Source organism: Copadichromis virginalis, linkage group LG16 (genome assembly GCF_057382275.1).
Source record: "Copadichromis virginalis isolate Kocher_CV1m ecotype Utaka linkage group LG16, C_Virginalis_male_GT1.1, whole genome shotgun sequence".
Classification (NCBI taxonomy): domain Eukaryota; kingdom Metazoa; phylum Chordata; class Actinopteri; order Cichliformes; family Cichlidae; genus Copadichromis; species Copadichromis virginalis.
In genome coordinates this window covers 10,904,007-10,928,189 of record NC_140633.1, presented here as the reverse complement: position 1 = coordinate 10,928,189, position 24,183 = coordinate 10,904,007, and the positions used below count along the sequence as shown (strand labels likewise).

The following is a 24,183-nucleotide window of genomic DNA, read 5'->3' as shown; positions in this document are numbered from 1 at the left end:
AGTGGTTCTTAAATAGCACTTTTTAATTCTACTTTCTGCATGTCTCACACGCGCATTTATGCAACAACCTTTTACTACATACAAGTGCTTTCTAGCAAACATTCACACACATTCACACTCAGATGAACGCAACGGGAGCAACTCAGCGTTCAGTATCTTGCAGTCTGGAGTAGATTGGAGCAGCCAGGCATCAAACCACCAACGTTCCGATCTGTAGATGACCTGCTCACTCCTTATATCTGGAACAAACTCCCAGAAAGCCTCAGATCAGCTGAAACACTCAGTTTATTTAAATCCAGGTTGAAGACTCACCTATTCTCAGCTGCATTTGAATAAAGCACCAAATCCACACTTTTAAGCTTACATTTCAAAACTTAAATTTAACTACTAATTTTATCTACTGTTCTGATTTTATCTGCTTTGATTTTATATACTGTTTTGTTTGTTTGTTTGTTTGTTTATTAATTAGTTTGTTTGCTTGTTTTAATTAGAGATGGACCGATCCGATATTACGTATCGGTATCGGTCCGATACTGACCTAAATTACTGGATCGGATATCGGAGAAAAATAAAAAATGTAATCCGATCCATTAAATATCACGAAAGCACCTCACAAAACTTGCAACACGCCGTAACTCACCTCAGAACGTTAGCACGTCGGAGCAGTATGCATCACGTGATAGAGCGGCTGTGGCATGCGGGACCTGTTGGTGGTCTGGATAGCATGTGGAGCTTCGCTAGCAACCCGGCATTTCATCTCCGACAAAGTTATCCCCGAGAGAAGTAAAGCGAGTGTGTAAGTCCATCTCTGAATGTTTGTAAAGCATTCCCACGTTAAGCTTAACAAGCGATATATGGAGCGACTGCCTCTCCTGCTGCTACTTCAATCATGAAACTGCTTAAATCAGCTGATCGGCTTTTCTGTCGCGAGTCCGTGTCTCTAGTTTGCTTTTGGCCCACTTTGCACCAGAAAGAGGAAACCAGCGGCTGAACAACAGCAGCACGTTTAAGCTTGATCAGCTGTTGTTAGAATTTATTTAATATTTCTTTCTACACCAGGATCTTTTTCTAGGTAGCTGACGTAACTGTGCAGGGGCGGATCTAGCAAAGTTTAGCCAGGGGGGCCGATAGGGCATGAACAGGGAAAAGGGGGCACAAAGACACACTTTTCTTTCTTATTCTCATTTAAAATGTCGAGCTTTTAATAAATAATTATCTGACACCCAAAGTTTTAATTTGATGTAAAATGAATAGAAGTCAATTACTGTATATAGTAACTATTAAGTCTAATATATATACCCTAGTAAGCTATAGTACTTTTTCCTTTGGGAAGGTACCATCTGTGCAGTCTGCAATTTTGTTGAAGAAAGCTGTTGAATCTATTTAATATTTCTTGAAAAATAATTGATTTCTGTGCATTTTTTTCACACTTCATCAAATTAAGGTTGATTACGTCGATTAAGCATCATGAGGTGGAGCGTGAGGGGTGGTTCCCTATTTTTTATTTTTTTATTTTTGTTGCTGGGAGTTGGAACCCTATTAGTTAGGTTGCTTAATATTTACGCTAAGTACTCTTTAAAATACCAGAATAGGGAGGATGGTGTAGGTTTAAGTTTATTAGATTGATCAGTATTGCTGAACTATGAAATATTTTTTTTGTATACAGGTATAACAGAATAGCTTTAGTGTAGTTGTTGTTTTAAACTTGAGTATGAACTTGCAGACTTGCAAAATGCAGCAAGATATTTTAAAAAACAGTTTTGTTGATTAAAAAACACTATATCGGATTCATATCGGTATCGGCAGATATCCAAATTTATGATATCGGTATCGGTATCGGACATAAAAAAGTGGTATCGTGCCATCTCTAGTTTTAATCAATTTTAAATCATGCTTTTATTTGTTTTTGTTTCTAATGTCTCTGTAAAGCACTTTGAATCACCTTGTTGTTGAATTGTGCTATACAAATAAACTTGCCTTGCCTTGCTCTACCTGCTGATCCACAGCCATCCCGATAAATTATCAGCACAATAAGTAACAATATAAAACTTAACAGTCACAAGAAACTACAACATTAAGAGGAAACTGCTGTTAAAGTAATACCTCAGTGAGAGACACTGTATATTGTCATTTATGGCCCGATACTTAAGCAAGACCTCTGTTGCAGCTCCTTTGTTTGTTTGTTTTGTCCTCCAGCTGCTAGGATAAATGCACTTCTGAGCACAGGATGGTCGCACATGTCTGCAAAAGGCTGCAAGCCATGCTTTCAGCAGGGATGTATCCCCCTTCATGGTTTCTCAGCTTCATCTTCATCAAGTAAAATAAGGAACCCTGACAGAAAGCACTGTAACAGTCAGTCTTTACAGGAAGAAGTTGTAAATGATAGGGGGAAAATTAGTTATTTAAATTTTTTAACAGAGTTTGGAATATAAAAATCAGTTATTCACAGAAGGAAGGGCTTTTGGAAGTGTTTTTCGAAAAGCTGTGAATGCTTAGGGTACACAGCCTAAGAAATATGAGTTATCTGACTGACACACACACACACACACACAATATAACTTGTACGCTACTTGAATGGAAATCTCACTTGTAGAGAAGAATATCAGCAGCCTGGAGGACAGGATATGTGTAGAGACCAACGCTGCCTTCGTTCTTCACTTTGCTCTTCATCTGGAGGAAAAGACAGAGGGAAGGAAGTTGAAGCAGAAAAAGAACAACGATGAGGCAGAAACACTAAAAGCAACCAGAAATAGAGCCAGACAGGAGAAAGATGGACTCAAGCTGACTTTTTTCCTTTTCCCCATAAAGAGCCATTTTCACTTTCATGACTCATCGACTGAAACAAACGAGGTACGGATGAGTTTGCACGGCATTTTCCACCATTTTTGAAATCAACTCATCTGTTGGGTAAACGAAAGGTGTTTTCTAAAGAGCAACAGAAACAAGAACAGAGAGACGTGAGCTCTGTTGATCCTCGCTCGTCGTGTATTAAAACTGCACCCAGGTGTGAAGAAAAATTATATGAATTAAAAAATGCGGCAAATGCTGCAGAGAAACAAAATAAAAACGCACAGACATGATGAAACTTAAGAGAAAACAGAGGAATTAATTTAATTTGTAAGTGTTCCACTGAAGGTAAGAACTGATATGGTGGGATTCATGTTTGAAATATTACTTCAGTTACAAAATAGCTATAACATTACAAACTCCTTTTGCAGCTTTTATAATTATAACTGTGTTTTTTGTTTTTATTTATCATTATTAATTAACTGAAAATACGCCCTTGCAAATAAACCATTTTTTGCTTTAAAAGATATTGTAGATATTGTATAAATATATACAGAAGTTATATCTCCGAGTCATCGCTTTGCCAGAAACTTCCAGTTTGTATTAGTGTATGTGGGTGCCTGTATGTCCTTTACATGCTGGCTGTGCATAGCTCCTGAGTCTCTAAAATCACACTGACCAGGTTACAACTCTGGCTCTCCGTCTGTCACTGATGTGTAAAGAGCTGCAGATGTTTGTCTGTTTGACCGATAGCAGTGCTAGCACACACACCCACACACAGAGAGCAGAGAGGCCATGCAAAATCCAACCGAGCAGCCCTTTTCCTGCATTGTGCGGGGGTGTGGTTGCGTTTAATTGTGTTCAGAAGCGTAGCATGAAACTATCAGAAAATGTTTTATTATTTTCTTCTCACCGACGCTCTTCTGTCATTGTTCACAAGCTCGCCCGACCACCGCGGCACTTGCTCCTTCTCAGCCGTTCAACATTTAAATGTTTGAATGAATTGCTTTAAATTTTGACAGATGCTCGTAGTGACTTGTAAAGCATTACTGCATTTTTAACAGGCCACATTTAAATAAATCAATTCAGTTTGCACAGTAAAAGACAAAAGAGACAAGATTATGAAAACATATACCGGTAAAAATATAATGCATCATAAATATTACTCAGTCCTTAAACAACAATGACATGAATGTCTCATAGTAACAACTTTTCTCTAAAGGTTCCAATAGGCTAACTGGTTGATTGCATTTGCATTGTATTTTATTATTTTTTAATCATTCTGAATGTTTTATGAAATTTTGTTGATTGTGGATACATGCAAGCCATCTTTAACATGTAGCTGACCCATTTGCCATATACTTATATACATATACATACTAAGCAACCACAATGGGGAGGAAGAACTCCCTTTTAACAGGAAGACCATTTAAGAAGGCCCAGGCTCAGAGAAGTACAGATGGGTAGAGAAGGATACATATACAAGTATATTTACCAGCAAGTGATGCGGTTTGGTTTCAGACATAGTTTTCTTTACTCATGTCCACATGCTGGTGCTACATGAGTGAAATCTGCACCACAGTAATTCTTTTAATTATAATTGTTATTTTAAAATGAGCACTGATACAAACAACAAAAATAAAGACTTGTGCGTGATCATTTTATACACAAGTGTCTGCTGGAGAAGATCTCACCTTCCACTGTGGTAGGTGGCGGAGCCGAGGCATACTGGTGAGACAGCCGAGGATCCAGGAGAGCTCAGCATGCTCGGACACCTGCAGTGACGAGTGGGGACACATCCAAATGTCAGCATACACCTTTCAATCTATCACCAGGCTGCAATATTAATAATATTACCACTACAGATTAATATGGCTGAATCACAAATATCTACGAACTTGTTGGCTCACCAGTCGGTACCTTATAAGCTGAAGTCATGAAGAGATTTCTTTACACGAAGTCTAACAGAAACCAACACTGTTTTTTACATGTGTACAAGAGCCAACCTCCTGCTGCTGTATACATGCAAACTCCCAAGCACGTTGAACTCACTGCACCGCTTAGTCCGGTTAATTAAAGAAGAGAGCCTAACCTCAGGGAGGCACCAAAGAGATAAACAGAAGAAGTAAATTACGCAGGCAGATTAAACAAACACAGACGGATGGATAAAAAGTCATCCACGGGACAGCTGGGGTGGAGGAAAAGGAGGGTAACTCCCTGGCGCCTCTAAGTGGAAGAGAAGAATACTGCCTTTTTACACCTCTGCCTGTCACACAGGTGCACCCACTCTCACCTGTAGGCTTATACTCATTGTATCAGTTTTTTTAATGTGTTTAATAAGTGGGATACTAACAAATAAATACTGGCAGACTAAAAGCTGACCCAGCCTAAACTTCATACACCGATGCTGGATTTCTATACCTTTATCGATCATTTATTTTAATAATCCTGGCAGCAAATTAGCTACTGGGAAAAGAACTTTGTATATATGGAAAGTAGCGCCCTCTCAGAAGCTCATAACTGAAATCTTTTAATTCAAAATCTATCAAAGCTGCCGTAGGGCCAGAGGCAGGGTACACCCTGCACAGCTCGCCAGGCTAACACATACACACAGACAACCGTTCACTCTCAGTGGAGGTGGGTTGGTTATTCAATTAGAGGATTAAGGAAATGGTTTTTACATGTGGACAAATAAACCACAACACAAAGAGGTGAATGTTAATGCAGTGTAGCTGATGCATCTGGTAGCAGTAAATTAACCCGATGTGAAAAAAAAAAAAGCTTCTGTGTCTAACAGCCAGTGTTTGGGGATGCAGGAAATATCCTTGTGCTTCAGCAAATTAAAGTTTATGGACACTGACTATATTGCCATCCTCTCTGTCTCTTGCAGCTTGAAAAGCATTCTGGGGAGCATGATGTCAACAGCAGACAGCAGGGACATAAAGCAGGATTTCAGGCTAGCATGTAGGGGGCCGGTATGCATTACACACTGCAGACAGACAAGAGATGGGACAGATGTCGATGACAACAAAGAGAGGGCAAGGATATGGTTTGAACAGTGCAATAAAACGCTGATATTTAAAAGGCTTAGTAAAAACACAGCCTCCATTCATGCTGTATCGTAAGAAAGCCCCGCAACGAGAGATATGCTAATGTTACGGATCATATCAGCATTAGACTGACAGTAACAGCCATGGCAGCAGCTCCTAAGGCTGCAAAGAAGGGATTTTAGAGAACAGCTAACAGTTGTCTCAACACAGTAAATCCACTTTTCTGGTCAATACTTATAAAACTCAGTGGTATTAAAAAATGAAGTCAATGAATCAGCAGATCCGCAAATCCTCCGAGTTTAGCTCGTCACCAACTCTTTGCATTTTTTCAATTAAGCCCAGTATTTTCTTTGGGCGGCCATCGTATTTTTACATGTGGAGCGGGCGTGTTCAACACGGGGGTCGCCTTGCTGCCAAGTTATGTGGCATGAAGCTAAACAAGAATAAAAATAGGACTCTGTGTTTGTGTGTGTGTGTGAGGAGTGGGTGGCAAAGAAACACAGATGGACTGAACTATCCACACATACACACACACCCACCCACCCAACTTAACTTGTGAGTAAGAAAAGAAAAATACACATGTGGTGTCAGGGGAGAAGCAAACAGCTGTTCTGATTTCTCTCTCTCCATCGTCAGTGTGAGCTCAAGCCTAAATTCGGGGATGATGTGCTGAAGTGCTGCAAATGTTAAGACTTGTCGTTATCCTTCTCAGTTTCTTTCACGTGGGCTAAAGAAGGACTTAACGGTGGTTTGTGTCAGTTTGTGTTTTTACAGGCTCTGTGAATTGGTTGAGCACACATTGGAGATAAGAATCAGGAGCAAGGAAATAAACATTTTGGGGTCTGTCAGCATGTAGGAAGGTAAATATGAGAGTCGACATCACGAAAATAAACCGTTTTTCTTCTTTGAAAAACCAGCAATGAGAGAAGAAGCTGCCCAGCTTTAAAAAACAACAAAAAAGACAAAAAAGGGCACTTCTTTTCTTAAACAAACACTGATGTGCTCTCTACTTGATAACCACATGAAATGTGAAAAATAATCTGCAGACATGAGTGTGAAATCTAAATTATATATACATGCAAAGCGCATGTTGGGTTGCATTACTTATCACATATAAATAGTACTTTCTCCACCTGTGAGTATTCATTTATAGACAGAAGTGTATATGCATCCAACACACTATGTAGGGAACTACACAGCAAATATAACACATCATATATATTTATAAACGGCATCAATCAAACATGCCCAACTCACCTGAGACTGCTGGAAGAGTATCGCTTTCTCTGGGTTGATACCGCAGGCCAACAAGCTGGCTGCCATGTCCAGTATGTTACTCTTGAGCTGCGTTGGATCCTGGGGCTGGGTGATGGAGTGCAGATCCACAATGCTGTAGAGGACTGAGGGGTACTGGTCCTGCAGGGACACCCAGTTCTCCAGAGCACCCAGGTAATTTCCCAGGTGGGGCACTCCAGTAGGCTGAATCCCTGAGAATACACGGCCACTTCTTGGAGCCTCCTGGGAAAAAGAAGAAGGAATTTGCTCGAGTTGGCTCTATAGCACTTTGGATTTGATAATGAAATAACATCACGGAAATGTAATTACAAATGATGTCATGTATAATCACATGAGCGATCAAAGATGTTCCACTGTCTTCATCACACCTCTGAACACTAGTCTCTCTTATTTTAGTTTCGCCAAATCACAACAACAGTGGCCGCAAGGTGCAAAAAACCTCAACAATCAGACGACCACCTATGAGCAAGTACTTGGTGACAATGGGAAGGAAAAACTCCCTTATCACAGGAAGTAATCTCCGGCAGAACCAGGCTCAGGGGGAGGCTGAGACCAGTGAGGGGTGAGGGGAAGGAATAGAGCCAGAAATATCAGAAATATCATCCCTTTTTAGCACATTAACTTCTGTTCTTAAAACAGTGCCTATAACACCAATGTCTCCAGATTAGCGCAACAATGGTTGGTTGACTTTAAAAGTCAAAGCTAAGGCCAAGACAAAAAATCCTTGAAAAGGGAGAAAGTTACCACTAGAAAGAAGCCTGTAGAGACCGAAGTGTCAGTTGGCAGGTTGGGGACCATTAGCAGTCATGCTTGTATTACTAAGATGCTAACTCCATGGCTAGCACCTCTGTTCTCTCCCAAACACATCCAGCACAAAGAATGCATCACCTCATTGGCCAACAATATCACTTACAACCATCCAACCAGCTTCAAAGCCTTTCATTACCATAACAGAAAGCTGCACAAAAAGGGGGGGATAAAAAAAAAAACAGCATAAATACATCACATATAACAACAGCAGCCCACCATAGAGTAAGGGTTTTTTCTATAATTAAAACAAGGACCTTATTTTAGAGACAGCAGCAGGGTCTCAACACTCACCAATTGAAACAGGGAGATCAGTATTTGTGGTTGTACCACTGGACTAAAACTATATTTCTCTTCCTGCAGAGTCTGACTGGGGCCAAACACCTCATTTCTCCTGGCATCAGTCGGCTTCACTGAACCTTGGCTTTCAATTAGCCTTGCTAGGCAAGAGTCTTAACCTCTGCTTGTGCCACCACACGATACAATTAGAGGGCAAGCAGAGTGGCACCTGTTATGACACATGAAACCACGCTGGCATCCAAAACTAGGGCTTTTTGACCAAAGCCGTTACACAGTAGATTAGGGCTTCAACAGAGCAGAAAGACACATGAACACAGACTGGAACTGTTTTTGTTGGTCTGGCAGAAAGACAAAATCTTTGGCGCTTTGGTAATACACATAACAGCCCACAGTGGAGACAAGGATTCAGTTCCCGGCAGAAGTGGCTTGGATGAATGCTCAAGGTAGATAAAAAGAACCACCGCATGCCTGAGGACTAGACCTTTGAGGTCTGCAGGATGACTCCGTGGCCAGAAATACCTGCCAATTGCCTGCTTTAGAAAAAAAGGAAGGTTCATGGGCTGTATTGTTACAGGTGTGTTATTACCTGTGTACCAAAATACAATGGAATGCAAATCTGGAAGTCTAGTTTTAAATAACTACATGGATCCATGAATTTAATCTACAGGACTTTACACAAGGTGATGTGTATGGCTCAAGCACCTCAATCCACCAATAGTAGGTAACTGTAAGCTAGTAACAGTACCACTGCAATATATTAGGAATGTGTGTTTAATGAACAGTCTGTGCATTAAAGTTGCTAGATGATCTCTAATTGTTTAACTGTTAATGCCTGAAGAACCTGCATTGTTTTTGTTGTAGGATCCCCCCACTATACCAACACATAGGGGTCTTATTGGATGGAAAGTGGAGGCTGTACTTCTGTGTTCAGGATAAAAATTGTCCTACAAATATGCTCTGAATATGCTGGCAAGAAGCAAAGGAAGAGATTCAGCAGCAGACAAATCAATCTTACCACAAGATCCATTTAGAAGGTGCTATAGTTTTCAGTACTGGACCGCGGATTGGATTCTCCCCACTTATTACTACCTCCGTATGCTCCAAGTTATGTCTATCCAAAACCTCTGAAAATGAAACTTGTGCTAAACTGTCAGATTTTATGTAATAACCTTGCAGTCGTTTTCAAAGAAAATATGTTAAGCTTTATATGAGATAGCACTGATGGGTTGTAAACAGCAACACCTGGATGTTTGACTGAAGAGCCCATTTTAAAACTCCCCCCAACCCCACAAAGCCCACAGGATCTCCGCGTTATCGCCTCAAAATCTGACTGGCGATCATATGTTCCCCAGCTGCACTTTTCAAGGTTATTATAACTAATCATTAAAACCTGAAGTTTTCAGAGGATATCCTCTTCAGTCACCGCTCAGAAATCAGTTATCTTGACAGCTTGCTGAACTAAATCACATTCAATCTGACTGAGGGACAGGCTCACCACAGCATCTGAGATCAGATAACAGTTGCTCTCTCACCGGCGTAGCCCAGAGGTTCTACATCTTTAAACCCTGAGGGATCGAATAACAACTGCTGGGAGGCCAGCGTTGGTCCACAAAGTCTCCATCTACTGGCCTGAGGGAGCAGCTTTCCACCCAGCGAGAGAGAGGCAGGAAGGAACTGGGTGCTTATGTCATTACCGACAGGGTAATTGCGCTGGAGTGCCATTGATGCTGAGAGCCTCTTAAGAGGTGTCAGGATTGATTTGGGTGCGGACGGGACCCAGAGTCTGGCTCATGTGTGTTCTCACCTCGAGCTGACATGCCAAATGCATGTTCCCTCCCCTTCTGCTCCGGCCCCCAGGGGAGGCCATTAGCCATGCAGACATGGTAATGGTGTCATTTGAGCCAATCGAGTGTCAAATGAGAGTCAACGCCACAGCTAACTAGCCACTGGGCAATCGTGGGCTATCGCGCTTTAAGCCACTTTGCCAGACACCTCTGTGTTACTTTTGGTCTGAGGAAAGTGTCTTTAAACACATGCCACTATAGCTCTTGGAGGAGAAAGTAACCTACGCAAGTAAGTAAATCAACTAGAGCACGATGACAGAGGCGACAGCAAACGCTGTAAAGCAATTAATGTTTGTAATGAATACTGCGCTGCAAAGCCAACAGCAATAAAATATTATCAACAAGCACACTTTTGCCACGCACGATATTAAATTCAATAACTTGTGAAATACTTGTATAGTGCTTGACCTTACATCTTTAAATGACTCCCAGTGGTATGTTAGACAATTTCCAGTAAGATAAATCAGATATATTTCTTACTCTAAACCAGATTTAAACATGTTAATAAAGACCTGAAACCATCATAAAAAGTGCTAAAGTTTGGCCATTTACAAAATGCTAGAAATCACAAGTTATTCTATTTTACAATATCACCTCTGCCACAGAGCTTATGTGTTTCATAGCATTTACCAGCATGTATTTGTCTGTAATCACAGTGGTCAGAGGGCCGGTGGCGCCAGTGTCCGGCAGCCTCGCCTCTGTCAGTGCGCCCCAGGGCAGCTGTGGCTACAACGTAGCTTGCCATCGCCAGTGTGTGAATGTGTGTGTGAATGGGTGAATGACTGAATGTAGTGTGAAGCGCTTTGGGGTCCTTAGGGACTAGAAAAGTTTTGAATGAATTATGATAAAACTTTGTAGGGGTGTAGAGCGGGATCGTGTTTACAATCTTACATCCACCAAAGGCCTTCAAGGTCAGTTTAATATTTTACTGGTCTAAACTGGAAAAAGCCTTAAAACTCAGAAACTATGATTCTTACAATATGATGTCACATTTTACCCCTCCAACAAAGTCAATAGATTGATCTGAAGCTCATTCAGTTCAGTTCTATTTATACAGCGCCAAATCACAACAACAGTCACCTCAAGGCGCTTTATAGCATAAGGTGGACCCTACAATGATACATACCCACCTCATGAGAATATGATTCTTATGATTGTAATAATAATATACATTTTGTTATGTACATTACAGTAACAGGTCTTAATCATTTAAATACACAACAATTTGAATACATGTGCAATGTGCCTTCCCTGAATAATTTTTTAATTAAATGAAACTTGTGATCAAAACCTTTTTTTTTTACTTATTCACATATTTATTATTAAATAATTCAAGGAACTGCACTAAACACTGAAAATAGATACACGTACTATATCTACAAAGATAAAAATTATAAAAGAAAATATTTATATTCAAAATTGTGCATGTTAAAATATATTTCAACAGGGAAAATAATAAAAGCTGCAATTTGCAATTGTTTTTACTACACTACAAACTTCTCAAAGTACATTTAAAAGACCAGAGAGCGAGCTGCCTTGGCAGAGGTTTTGCAGTCTTGAGGCGCTTCTTGTTGTGTTCTTTGATCATTTCTTTCTGAGGGAAATAATATTTTGGACCAAATGTTGTGTTTATTCCTTTATTTGAAAATGGAACAGACACTCTGTGGGTTGAAATATTCCAAAAACTAAACTAAACTAAAAAAAAACCACTTTCAGCCACCAAAGTGAAGGAACTCTGGCCAGCTGGCCTTACAACACTGCCGTCCCTGGAGTATGGCAGATGGTGTCTGGCTCACATATTGTCAATTCAAGAAAAAACAAAAATCAAAAAGAAAAATAATTGAGACAAAAGCCTGAGTAACAGCAGACGTTAATTCTTAGTTAACAAATGAAACACTTCCTTCTTGTCCAGTTGCTGTTTTATACAAGCAAACCTCTGTTGAGCAGTGTTATCTGTCTTCTTCTGTCTCCTTCTGCCTCATTCTCATAGTTGCTGGATACCTGCTGATGACACGGAGCAGACACGGAAAACGCTGGCCATTCTCGTCTCATATTTTTACACCGACAGGAGCGCGGTGCTTTCAGACCGCACCGTCGCAAAGGCGACGAAAGCTTTCTTCATCCACGTCTGCCATATGCTAAATGCATTACGCACCATGTGTGTGTGACATTAACGCCAACAGCTAGAAGGTTACATACACTAAAAAGGCCATGCTTTCACACTTGCACTACCTTTCCGGGAATGTGTGTTCATTTGTCCGCGTGTGTGGTATTATCCGTAGGGATAGCGATCATGTGCAAACAGACATATGTCCACACGTGTAGTCTATGCCTACATCAACATCAGTGAAGCTGTGAAGGTGTCTGTCCATGTGAATTTGACAGCTCACATCAAGTGGAAAGAACACTATCAGCCAGTCTATCCAAAACAGTAACATGACTTCGATCCCATCCACAAGCTGCGTTATTAAATGGAAAACAACTGTCACAGGCGCCACTTCATTCCAATCATTTGAAGACGAGGAGAAATCAGTGATTGGTTTCCCACAGTTTAATAGAAAGTCTCATTCCAGGAAAATTTCCGTCTTCTCTCCAAAGTATCCCGCAGCACTGGAACAACTGCATATTGGGAAATGACAAATATTGGATTCATCATTTGACTGAGTGCGAGCTACAATGAAATTACACCCTTAACGAGGAATGTGTAAAATGACAGATAGCAGTGGGAGCAGATGCATAAAAGTGGATACACAGACTCTGGGCTTGAATCTACAATCATATATGATTTTCCTCTGCTAGATTAAAGGCCATACATATGGATGCTTCCAACTCACATGTAGGCTGAATTGGACAAAGCGTGATCGAAAAGTTTTCACTGTGGAAAACCGTACCCACGTCTCTCCTTCATGGCTGCCTACTTAGAGAGCACTGCAACGTTGTTTTTTGTTTTGTTTTTTACATTTCCAGCTGATACTATCACACTTTGTTTGCCTTCGAAACGTAGAATAAATGTACACCTCATCTGAAGTCTCGGAGAAAAGCACCCATTCTTTTACACATCATGTCAAGCAGGGTTTTCCTAATTCTCCTTTTTACACATCCCCGGCACTCCTTTATTTAATCTAGACATTAATCATTGCAGACGCACATAAGAGTGCAAACTTCAATTTCTAAACCAATTTCCAGTAGCGAGAAATTCACGCAGACCATTTCCTTTTGTGCTACATGTGAGAATGGCCAACTGCGCAGAATTTATGCTTTTGTTACTTTTGTTCACTAAAGCTGCTACGTAATCTGAAAAAAAAGCAAGCCAAAACAGACCACAGGTTCATCATCATCATCATTATTATTATCACTACAACTGCTGCTATCAAGCATTTGTAGCTTCCAGCTAGTGTGACCCGACAGTCTCGAACTAGCTATGTTATTAATCATAGCCATGGTTTTGGTTGAGCTAAAACTTGCATAACACCTCATTTCTCTTCTCAGATCTCCTCCAGACTGCTTTTCAGAGCTCATACATCATATCAGAGCCTCAGTGTCCTGGAGTGGTCCACTGATATCTCTCTCACCGTGGAGCCGAGGAGGAGGTACGACAGTCACCGCCTTTTAACTACACCAATTTCAGCACGTCTGAAGGGAAAAAAAAAGAAAAAACACCTCTGGGAGCATCGCTGCTTTCCCTGCTGTGAATTACCATCAGCTCTTTGTGGGCAAGCAAAGTGCCCCAGATCTAACCATGTCTGTGGAGCACAGAGATGGGGCCAAGAATGGAGGATTTTCGCTGCGCTCCTGCTGAGTGTCTTGCACATTGGATCCAGTGTTCTTATTCTGTCCTGGACACTGCAGGCACCCCATTAACGCCAACATGCTGAAATACACTTTGACACAGAGCCCCTCCCCTCCTTACCCACATATCTTTCTTCATCTCTGTCTACCACTCACTTAGGGACCTGTTAAAGCAGGCGACCGACAGAGCTGCACTTCAGTCAGGTATCAAACAGGAAATAGGGCTTACTGTACTCCCACCATCCTCACCGCTTTTTTCTTGAAAGCATGTGTGTGTTTAGCCAATGTGAGGCTACACTCAAATTTGAAACAAAGTCCATATGACCACAGAGAAAATGTGCACACACCATGAAAGGTGTATTAATGAATTTAACTGAAGAAAAGTAAATGAAGTGCTGGATAAAGCAGGGGACAGAAGAACAGGAAAAAATGTTAAAGGAGGAAGCAATATGATTTTTTTTTTTTTTTTTTTTTTTAAATCACACTGTCCAGTCAAAGGCATTTTTTTCCTTTTTCCCCCCATTGAGTGGGTTGCAGGGGCAGCAGAAGAGAAGGCCCAAAAGGAGCAATTGATTAAATCTGTGGTTGACGTGTGGGACAGGTGAGATTGATGAGGTTCCTCTGAGCTTCACACTGTGCAGAGAGCGGGGCTACAGGAACAGAACACTGCAGTGTGGCAGGCCAGGGCTCAGGGCCCGCTCGCGCCGTGGGGTCCCTTGGCTGATTAATGGGACTGGAGGCCCTTCAAAAACAGCACTCCCCGCAGACAGGGCTCAACAGTGCTCCAAAAATAACCAAGCAGCAGAGGCAGCTCCGGCCTTCAGTCCTAAATGTCTGCAGCTTCTGAAGAAACCAGACTTCAGTATAGCCTGGCGGGAGATCATCAAGAGGAGCGCTGCCTACTTAAGACAGGAAACTTGGATCTGGCTCATTAGAAACTAAACATTTAATGACTTTTCTAGTTTATGGGAAGTGACAAACACTGACAGCCGATAGTGTATCAATGACAGTGTCCTATTAGGTGCTGATGTTATTATACATAACACGTGTGAAAGATGGTTAATCCAAAGAAGCAGAAACTTCACACCATTTAACATTAAGGCCCATAATAAAACATCTTCCTAACACAGATTTAAAAGACTACTTTTGAATACTTTAGAAATTTTTAACAACATTCCACATCTCAGTGTTTCCCACAAACCTCCATTTGATTTCCTGGCAGCAGGGCAGGGAAGGATACATGCACAGGTGGATGCATCTTTTGCGCACCATCACACTTCCTTAAAATAATTAATAAAAGAATTAAACAGTTTTCTTTCGCAAATGTAAGTACAGATATTTTGTGACAAATAAACAACACAGAAATGATCAGCTGCCTCTTTATTGAGATGCCCAACCCACAGTTTTGGTTAGAAATTAGCTAGGATATGTGAATAGCTCTCGTTGCCTCATTGAACTTGAACCAATGGCACATAAACCAGTCCTGCAGCTGCTGCAGGTCCTGTTTAGATTCCCCTCCAGTTCACAGCACATCTGCAGAGCAGAATAGGGCTGCCACGATTAGTCGACTAGTCACAATTACGTCGACTATCAAAATCGTCGACGACTAATTTAATAGTCGACACGTCGTTTGAAGCTTTGTAAGATCACAAAAGACGCAGGAATAATAGCAGGATTTAAGAGTGTAATAACGGACTGAAACAGAAGATGGCAGCACTGCATGTACAAGGATGCCAGCTGCCGTTAAACCCCGAAGAAGAAGAAGCTGTGTCCCAGAATTCATAGCGCGGCCCAGCTCAGTTTCCAACAATGGCGGCAGCTAGTTAGTTTTAATATTATTCTTATTATTCTTTCTGGGTCACAAAATAAACGTTTAACATATTTTCAGGTGAGAATGTAGCTGTGGAAACTTCAAATATCTGCTCAGTTTATCAGGACACCACATATTTTCAAAAGTGCTCCGAAGTTTTCGGAGACGTCTGTTACCCACTAGCTCGATAGCTAGCCGGGGGCTAAGTCACTAGAGCCGTGAGAACACCGGACTCCCGGCAAATCGCGTCTTTCGCTACTCAGGTTAAACATGATATATAAGTCACTTAGATAACTTAAAAATGTTATTGTTTGGCTTTTTTAGTATTTTATTTGTTCCTGAGTAAATCGGTTTGGCTGAGATTAAAGTTATAGTTTTTAAACAGCTGAATAAACATCAAGCAGACAGCTGATTATCAGAAGTGTGAGATGCTCCAGAATATACTCCGGTGTCCTGTTATATTTTAGATAGCAAGGAGTTTATTAAACTTCACCGAAACAATCTGCAAATTTCATTAAAATTTAATAAACTATCATCTTGTCTTTATTTTTAGTTAGCACAGACCGTAAACACTTCAAGCTGTAAGCTAATGATAGTTATATAAGAGCAGATACTGCTGGTGCAATAAGCTGTACGTTTTACGTCCAATGGATTTGATTAGTCGACTAATCGCAAAAATAATCGGTGACTAGTCGACTATCAAAATAATCGTTTGTGGCAGCCCTAGAGCAGAACAACGTCTACTTCACTGAAACTCAAAAAAATGGGAAGCGTTGGGGATAGCTGATTAGCAGTAATTGAAATTAAGATTGAAGGGATGATAATTTGTGATGAAAACTAGTCATTGGGCAACTGTTCCTTCTGTTTATACAATTCAGGATCGTGGAGGGGGCGCAATTTATTAACACCAATTAACCTTAAGTGTATGTCTTTGGACTGTGGGAAGCAGCTGGGAGAATACGCAAACTCAAAATTTACTGGCTAGCCATTAAATCTGAACCCAAGAACTTATTTCTCTGACATGATGGTGCTAACCACTGCATTGCCAACCTTCCCATCTCTTGGATGTATGTAACATCTACAGCTATATGACCAAGGGGTAACTTGGGTTAGAAACCAAATCTCCACTGCAGATAGTAATTTCAACTAGCCAAGCCTGTGGATGAGGAAATGAGCATAATATATACAAAAATCAAAAATGTATCATTTATAATACATCTTTTCTAAAAAAAAAAAAAAAAAATAGACGTTAATAATCATTTTATGTGTGATGATGTTGGAAAAAAAAAAGTTTCATTCAGACTGTTCACCCCATAATTAAAGAGAAAGCACACACACACACACACACACACACACACACACACACACACACATATACTAAATAAACTATGATCAGAGTAAGATGAAATTGAACCTGTTGTAAAGACATAAAGCACCGTTTTTCATGCAACACTGTTCACAAATCTTTCAGACTAAACAGTGGGCGCATGAACTTCATGGACCAATCAAATACTAAAAATGCAGAGCAGCTTTGCATTTGTATTTATCAAATAATGAGGTAGCATGGCAGCATCAGACAAACACACCAATGCAGTTTTTTGGAGGGGGAAGTTCAGCTCACCTTTCACTTTAAATGCTTCTAGACAGAATAAGATCGCTAACCATTCACAGCAAACTATTTAGCATCCTAATTTTAATATAATAAAGGTTATCATTCTCACAAAAGATGAATCAATCCAAAAGCAGGATCACTGACTACAACCCAGCTCAAGTTCAGCTTTGCTAGAGCCAAACCAGTTTGCCTACAAAAACGATCCCATGAGCAGCAGCTGTGCACAGCTGGGAAACTTCGTTTATATTGCAATTTTTTCACTCTTACATAAACACATTTATACCAGAGCTACTTACTTCCATGCTTTGGCTCTGTTCAAGCCATTTGAAATAGCTTCATTAAACCATTTCCTTCCCTTTCAATGTTGACAATGGATATGTTTAATTTCATTTCACTTGCTGGAAACAAATGACTGACAGGAACTCAAAAAGAAAAACAAGTAAGCGTCACAAGACAGCAAAAACCTAGCCAGCGCACACGTCATAAATTTGACAATATGTAATTAAAGTAACACTCAGGGTGAACCTCCACCTCTGAAGAGTGCAGTCATTTCCGTCTCCAAAGGCAGTGTCTCTCGATTTGAGTGCGACTCAAAAGACACAATATCAGATACTCGTTTGGTTTTAATTAAAACTGTCAGAAGCTTGGGAAAAAGTGCTGCAGACAGCACAAGCTGAAGCATGGAAGAACTAGTAAGATTTGTCAGGTACCACTGTGGGCACGTCTGTGGAGCGACTCTGTAATTCGACTTAGCTATATGAAATTATCCAAACGAATACGCTGACATATGGGATTGCTTTAAGAGACGGGTAATGTGCGCGGCATCTGAGTGAGGGCCCCGGCTGCAGAATGATTACGACAGACCTAATTACACAGGAGGGACTGCTGAGAATTAGCGGGCTTTTCTGACAGTTGAAAATAAATAGGGCAGTTAATGAACATCCTCAAAGGAGAGACTATGTTTCCGCGCTCTCGCAGGCCCCTCCCGTGTGGTGTGGGAACAGCTCTAATGGTTTTAACTGACACTCGAGTAAGTGAACGTGGAGTCAAGGAGAACGGAGAGAAAAATTAGAAGTCACTTCCTCTTTCCTGGAGCTGGGGGCTGACATGACTGATATCAACCAATAACAGGAGCACAGGCCGGGGATGCCTGGACAGGGGAGGAACATATTTACAAGTGATGTGAGGCTGGAGGTAACTCCGCTGTAGAGCAGGGGTCCCCAATCCCAGTCCACGAGGGCCGGTGTCCCTGCAGGTTTTAGATGTGTCCTTGATCCATCACAGCTGATTTAAATGGATAAACTACCTCCTCAACATGTCTTGAAGTTCTTCAGACGCCTGGTAATGAACTAATCATGTGATTCAGGTGTATTGACCCAGGGTGAGAGTTAAAACCTGCAGGGACACTGGCCCTCGCGGACTGGGATTAGGGACCCCTGCTGTAGAGTTACAGTAGAAATATTTCAGTGCTATCCAAACAAATCTGCAGTTTCTCAAGTGCAAAGATACAAAGATTTATATATAAAGATTTGCTTATTTTTAACTGAGAACTGTTTTTTTTTTGTTGAGGACAAAAAAAATAAAAAGCTATCACAGTACCTCTAAAAGCTAGTGTAAGACAATATATACTGTATTAAAAATTACTTAATGCCTCTTTTTCATTTAATTTAGACACATAAAAACTTAACAGTAAATATATCGAGTTAGACAGAGCTCCACTGATGTACCAGCTATCCGATATTAACGATATTGAATTTTTAAAACAGCCTATAACAGAAAAAATGTAATTAGAAACTAAAGACACAGGACGAAAACTATTTATTGATGTTATGACTGTTGATGTTGCATAGTTCCTCCAACAGAGGGCGCCCTGCAGTGTCCCTGTGTTTGGAGCGCCACAAACACGACAACGAGCTAATCCAAGCAGAGCCCGCTGAAGCATAAACAAGTTATTTTTAAACTGTATTTTCATATCGTTTTACGAAGGTCTCATAAATTTTGGGAAATTTGTTTGTTTCTTATGTCTGAAAAGAAAAGAAATAACATCGGCCAATATCTTGGATTTTTAAATCATTAAATACCTGTGATACCTCGTCTCATGTGCTTGTAATGAGTAAGACACCTGGCTAAGGAACTCACAAGATGAAATAAAAATAAATAAAGAAAATATAGATATACTTTACTTATTTCGAAAGTTCTCATAAAAAAAAGAAGTAGTGAAAAAAAACAATGATGGCATAAAAGTGGTTTAGTGTAACAGTGTTTTAAGAGTTGTAACAGTGCAAAGTTGAAATAAGTGATTATAATGAGAAAACAGATGATTCCCTGTTAGATGTGTTACGCTGTACAGACGTAGCTTGAGCCCTTTAGAAAGCTTCTCTGCTGCATGTCCAGCAAGTGGTGGCACAGTGGTTAGCACTGTTGCTGCACAGCAAGAAGGCCCTGAGTTCAATTCAGGCCGGGGTCTTTCTGTGTGGAGTTTGCATGTCCAAAGACATGCAGTTTCTGGGGATAGGTTAATTTTTTTTATTAATCCTTTATTTATCCAGGTAAAAAAATCTCATTGAGATTAAAAATCTCATTTCCAAGAGAGACATGGTATCATGGCAACAAAAGTCACATACCACATAGGTATATAACATTTAAAATTCAGACCTTCCCAAAGTGTGGGGCCCGCCCCCTAGGGGAGGCGCAGAGCCATTGCAGGGGAGGCTCGGTATGAAAAGGGGGGAAAAAACAAAACAAAAAAACAACAACAACAACAACAACAACGCTTGGACACTGCTATCACGGGCGCCCACACAAACGCAAAGCAGGAGATGAAGCATCGCTGAATATGTTTCCAAACCAACTTCATTCTAAGCCAAAGACTAGAAAATATGGTGAAGCAAATCTTCCCTACAGAATTGGTTTTCCCCTTCGTAGGGAGCAGCGCTGGGCTCTTCAAATCATGGACAAACAGGATCCCACATTCTTGATTTTTAGTTCACAAACACTTGTTGTAATGACTAAATACTTTGGAGATATTAGCTCTTTATACAGTAAAGTTATAGTGGGATACAAATAACATCAGGCTGATCCTGCCACGATTTATTCCCCCTGTCTAAATCACGGACAAACAGGATCTCACAGCCGTTTATGGTTTTAAACCCATTTTGCACAGAGAGGCACTTTTTGAAAAATGTATTGATAGCAATGTTGAATATTATTACACAGGAAAAAACAACTACATGTAAAATAATCACACCGTGACGCCTCTGCCTTTGTAAACGGAGGGTCAGTAACTGCGTGTGTGTAAGCGTGTAAAACCTGCAGATAGTCAGATTAACAGCATTTTGTTTCTGCAATTCCTCTCATGTAAACAATAACGTGGCGCACAGCGTGACGTGAAAAAAGGCACATCCCTTTGACGCTGCGTGACGAACTCTGTATTCCTCGTCCACACGGAAACGCAAAAAAGGAGTTTTAAAAATCTCAGTTTTCAGTTGTAAACACCGTTTACATGTGGACGAAACAGCTGCGTTTTCAAAAATACCCGTGTAGGTGCGGACGCAGCGTAAAAGAGTTAGTAGTTTATTTTATTACTACCTGTAATTTATTGCAGTTTACTTGTATTTGCTTAATTGTTTACTAAATGTTTGAGGTGTGAAATAAACCGCAATGGAGCAAAATATGGGTGTGTGTGGTTGGAGGATGTGTTTGTGTTTGTGCGTGCGGGGGGGGGGCGTGAACATTTTTCTTGTAAAACAAAGGGGGGAAAGTTTGGGAACCACTGGGTTAATTGATTAATCCAAATTGCTCATAGGTGTGAATGCGGCAGTGAATGTGAGCGCAAATGGTCGTCTGTCCCTGTGTGTTGGCCCTGCGACAGACTGGCGACCTGTCCAGGGTGTACCCCGCCTCTCGCCCTATGACAGCTGGGATAGGCTCCAGCGCCCGCCGCGACCCTGAAAAGGAGAAGCGGATGGATGGATGGATTACAGTTTGTTAAGTGACCTCCCAAAGAGTCCAATTTGCAGCCAATCACAGGGCCAGCCTTCCCGATGAGTTTATTCAGTTCAGTCATCGCACAGCTCCAATGCTGCTCTGCCAGCAGTCCGCAGCCTAGTACTGGCTGTTGCACATACTGAAGGATCTCAACTTCTTTAGAAACTGCAGCCTGCTCTCCCCCTTTTTGTACGCAGCCTCTGTGTTGCGCATCCAATTCATCACCATGCCGTCCCAGACACAGGCTGTGTAGTTTCCTCTTCCCTCTGAAGACTGGTGTGTAGGCTCCGGGCCTCCAAAGCAATGACAACAACTAGAGTTTTGATCTCAAGACTTAAAACAAAAAAAGACGTTCATCTGCATAATTCCTGAAATAATTTTGGAATTGATGCACTAATCAGCACCACAACTGCATTCTAAGACATTTTATACCTTTCAGCTGCAATGTCTCTCACCACCAAAAAAAGCTGGGAAAAACATGCGTTTCTAACCCGTTCATCCAGCCAGGACTGCAAAAAACAAAGCAAAACAAAAACACATTTTAATTTTAGGCCTTGGCAAGTTGATGTTTCCTCGCTGATATTTGCTTTCCCAAACAGGCATGAAGGAGACCAATATTTAAAAGCAAACCACAGCCGACAAACATTTCTCTCCAAATCAAAAGCATCTGACAAACGGTCGCACTTCATCTTTGTGTCAGTCCGTTGAGGCTCACTGACTTTTTACAGTGCAGAAAAACCTCTAAAAGAGCATCTTGTTTGACGCACATCACACCTCGGAGCATTGTGAGCACGCTCGTGTTTGCACTCGGCCGTCCACATTTGGAGAAAATTAAAACAAATGAAAACCAACACTTCATTTCTGATGTTATTGCTGGTAATGAAGCACCGCTGTGATGCTTTCAGAGTCCCCCCCAGCTTTCCACCCCTTCCTCCCCTCTCGTCGCACACCTTCTCCGGCCCCTCCAGAGACTTTGGCTTAACAAAATACAGACGAGATGGCAGTGAACGCAGATTCTGTGTTACAGCTCGTACATCAACCAGCAGTGGAGTTTTGAGCAGATGGGTGAAGTTTGGAGGTGCACAGTCATGCCAGAACAACTCAATATTTAGGATTGTTGTTACTCTGAAACAAACTGGTTGTTTTTACGTGTGCCAAGGGACTCATCGTTTGCCTTAACACATCATTTGCTTCGCAAGGGCAGCTGCACAATGATAAAAAGCCCTAAGCTGACTTATATTAGGCGTGTTTCTCGAATCCACTGAAGTCAAAAAGGTACACTTAAGGAGTGCTACTGAGGATGTGATGTCACATGCCAGACTAGGAAAATAAACTCCACAAAACAAACTCAAGCCAGACGAGCAAATGAAAACTACTAAAATAGTGAACAAATACAACGTGTTACATCACGGAATAAATCTTCAAACTCATGCAGAAACCAAAAACACACTAAATGACTCTTGATAAGAAAAAAGAAAATGAACTGTGACACCACTAGTTTATATAACTGAGACAACCATGTCTTGCTTGCTTAATTCAATCTCAGTTTACTTCCTCCATTTCCCAGAATCCCTTTCCAACAGGGACTGGGTGAAACTATGTTTTGTTCTAGTCCAAACTACGGCCCCAGCCTCCAATATTCCTCCAGCCAAAGGAAGAATATTGGATGATTGAATTCTTGCACAGAATAAAAATAAACATAAAGTGTAATGAGGCGTTCCAGGTTCAAAACAGATCAGAACATTTTCCCAAATTGTCAGCAGTTGTCCAGATCCACAACTTAGCTTCATCCCAGCCAGTTATAGCCACACTGCACATCATTTTAATCACTTTAGATTGATTTCCAGAATTCCTGTAATTTTTCCAGAATGGGTCTAATTATGAATTTGGAAATTCTAAAAGTAGTTGAATTATCCATCCATCCATCCATCCGCTTCCGCTTATCCTTTTCGGGGTCGCGGGGGGCGCTGGAGCCTATCCCAGCTGTCATAGGGCGAGAGGCGGGGTACACCCTGGACAGGTCGCCAGTCTGTCGCAGGGCCAACACACAGGGACAGACAACCATTTGCACTCACATTCACTCGCACATTCACACCTAGTGGCAATTTGGATTATCCAATTAACCTATCCCCACAAGTTGCATGTCTTTGGACGGTGGGAGGAAGCCGGAGTACCCGGAGAGAACCCACGCAAACACGGGGAGAACATGCAAACTCCACACAGAAAGACCCCGGCCTGATGGTGGAATTGAACTCAGGACCTTCTTGCTGTGCGGCAACAGTGCTAACCACCGTGCCACCGTGCTGCCCGTAGTTGAATTAATCAAACTTAAAAAAACAAAACACAACAACAACAATAATAATGCTAAACTTATTACGTTTCAGTACATTTCAGCAATTTAAAGAACAGTTTTTTTTAAAAATGTATTTATGAGGTTTCAGTGAGAATATTCATTTCCAGGATGTGGAACCTGAATTTAATATCATCTGTCTTTATTTTCATCCAGAGTGCAACAAAAAGTACAAGTTTTTTTTCTTCTTTTGAACAAGAAGAAATCTAACAGCTGCGACTAAAGAGTGTAATTTAATCATTGCGCCAAAAGGAGTGTCAGTACTTTTCATACTTCATACTGTGTACAGTGACACAGTAGCATGTCATTAGCGTGAAAGCTCTCCGCTGTAAGTAAAGACACACAGGTAAAGTAATCCACCACTAGGGTTGCCAACTCCCTGAAAAATAAATAAGGGACACCTCGTGGCCAGGGCCGGGCGACCCAGTTGTCTTCACCCTTCCCAGTGTGGTAGCTCTTTTTTTGTGTGTGAAATAATTTTTTTAACCATTTGACTTGAATTTGATTTAAGTAGATGTGTATTCTTTGTGATATGAACACATGTGAAACAA

At 41.0% G+C, this 24,183-nt stretch overlaps 2 protein-coding genes across 2 annotated transcripts in view; both read right to left on the bottom strand.

The window, feature by feature from the left end:
- LOC146690274 (uncharacterized) overlaps window positions 1-24,183 on the bottom strand; it is a 300,316-nt gene that overhangs the window by 61,029 nt on the left and 215,104 nt on the right. The window lies entirely within an intron of this gene.
- wars2 (tryptophanyl tRNA synthetase 2, mitochondrial) overlaps window positions 1-24,183 on the bottom strand; it is a 34,206-nt gene that overhangs the window by 6,471 nt on the left and 3,552 nt on the right. The window contains exons 2-4 of the mRNA XM_085435333.1: window positions 7,095-7,355; window positions 4,482-4,562; window positions 2,588-2,670 (exon numbers count right to left, since the gene is read on the bottom strand). Of these exons, the coding sequence (XP_085291459.1) occupies window positions 2,588-2,670; window positions 4,482-4,562; window positions 7,095-7,355 (425 nt within the window). The remainder of the gene's footprint in view (window positions 1-2,587; window positions 2,671-4,481; window positions 4,563-7,094; window positions 7,356-24,183) is intronic.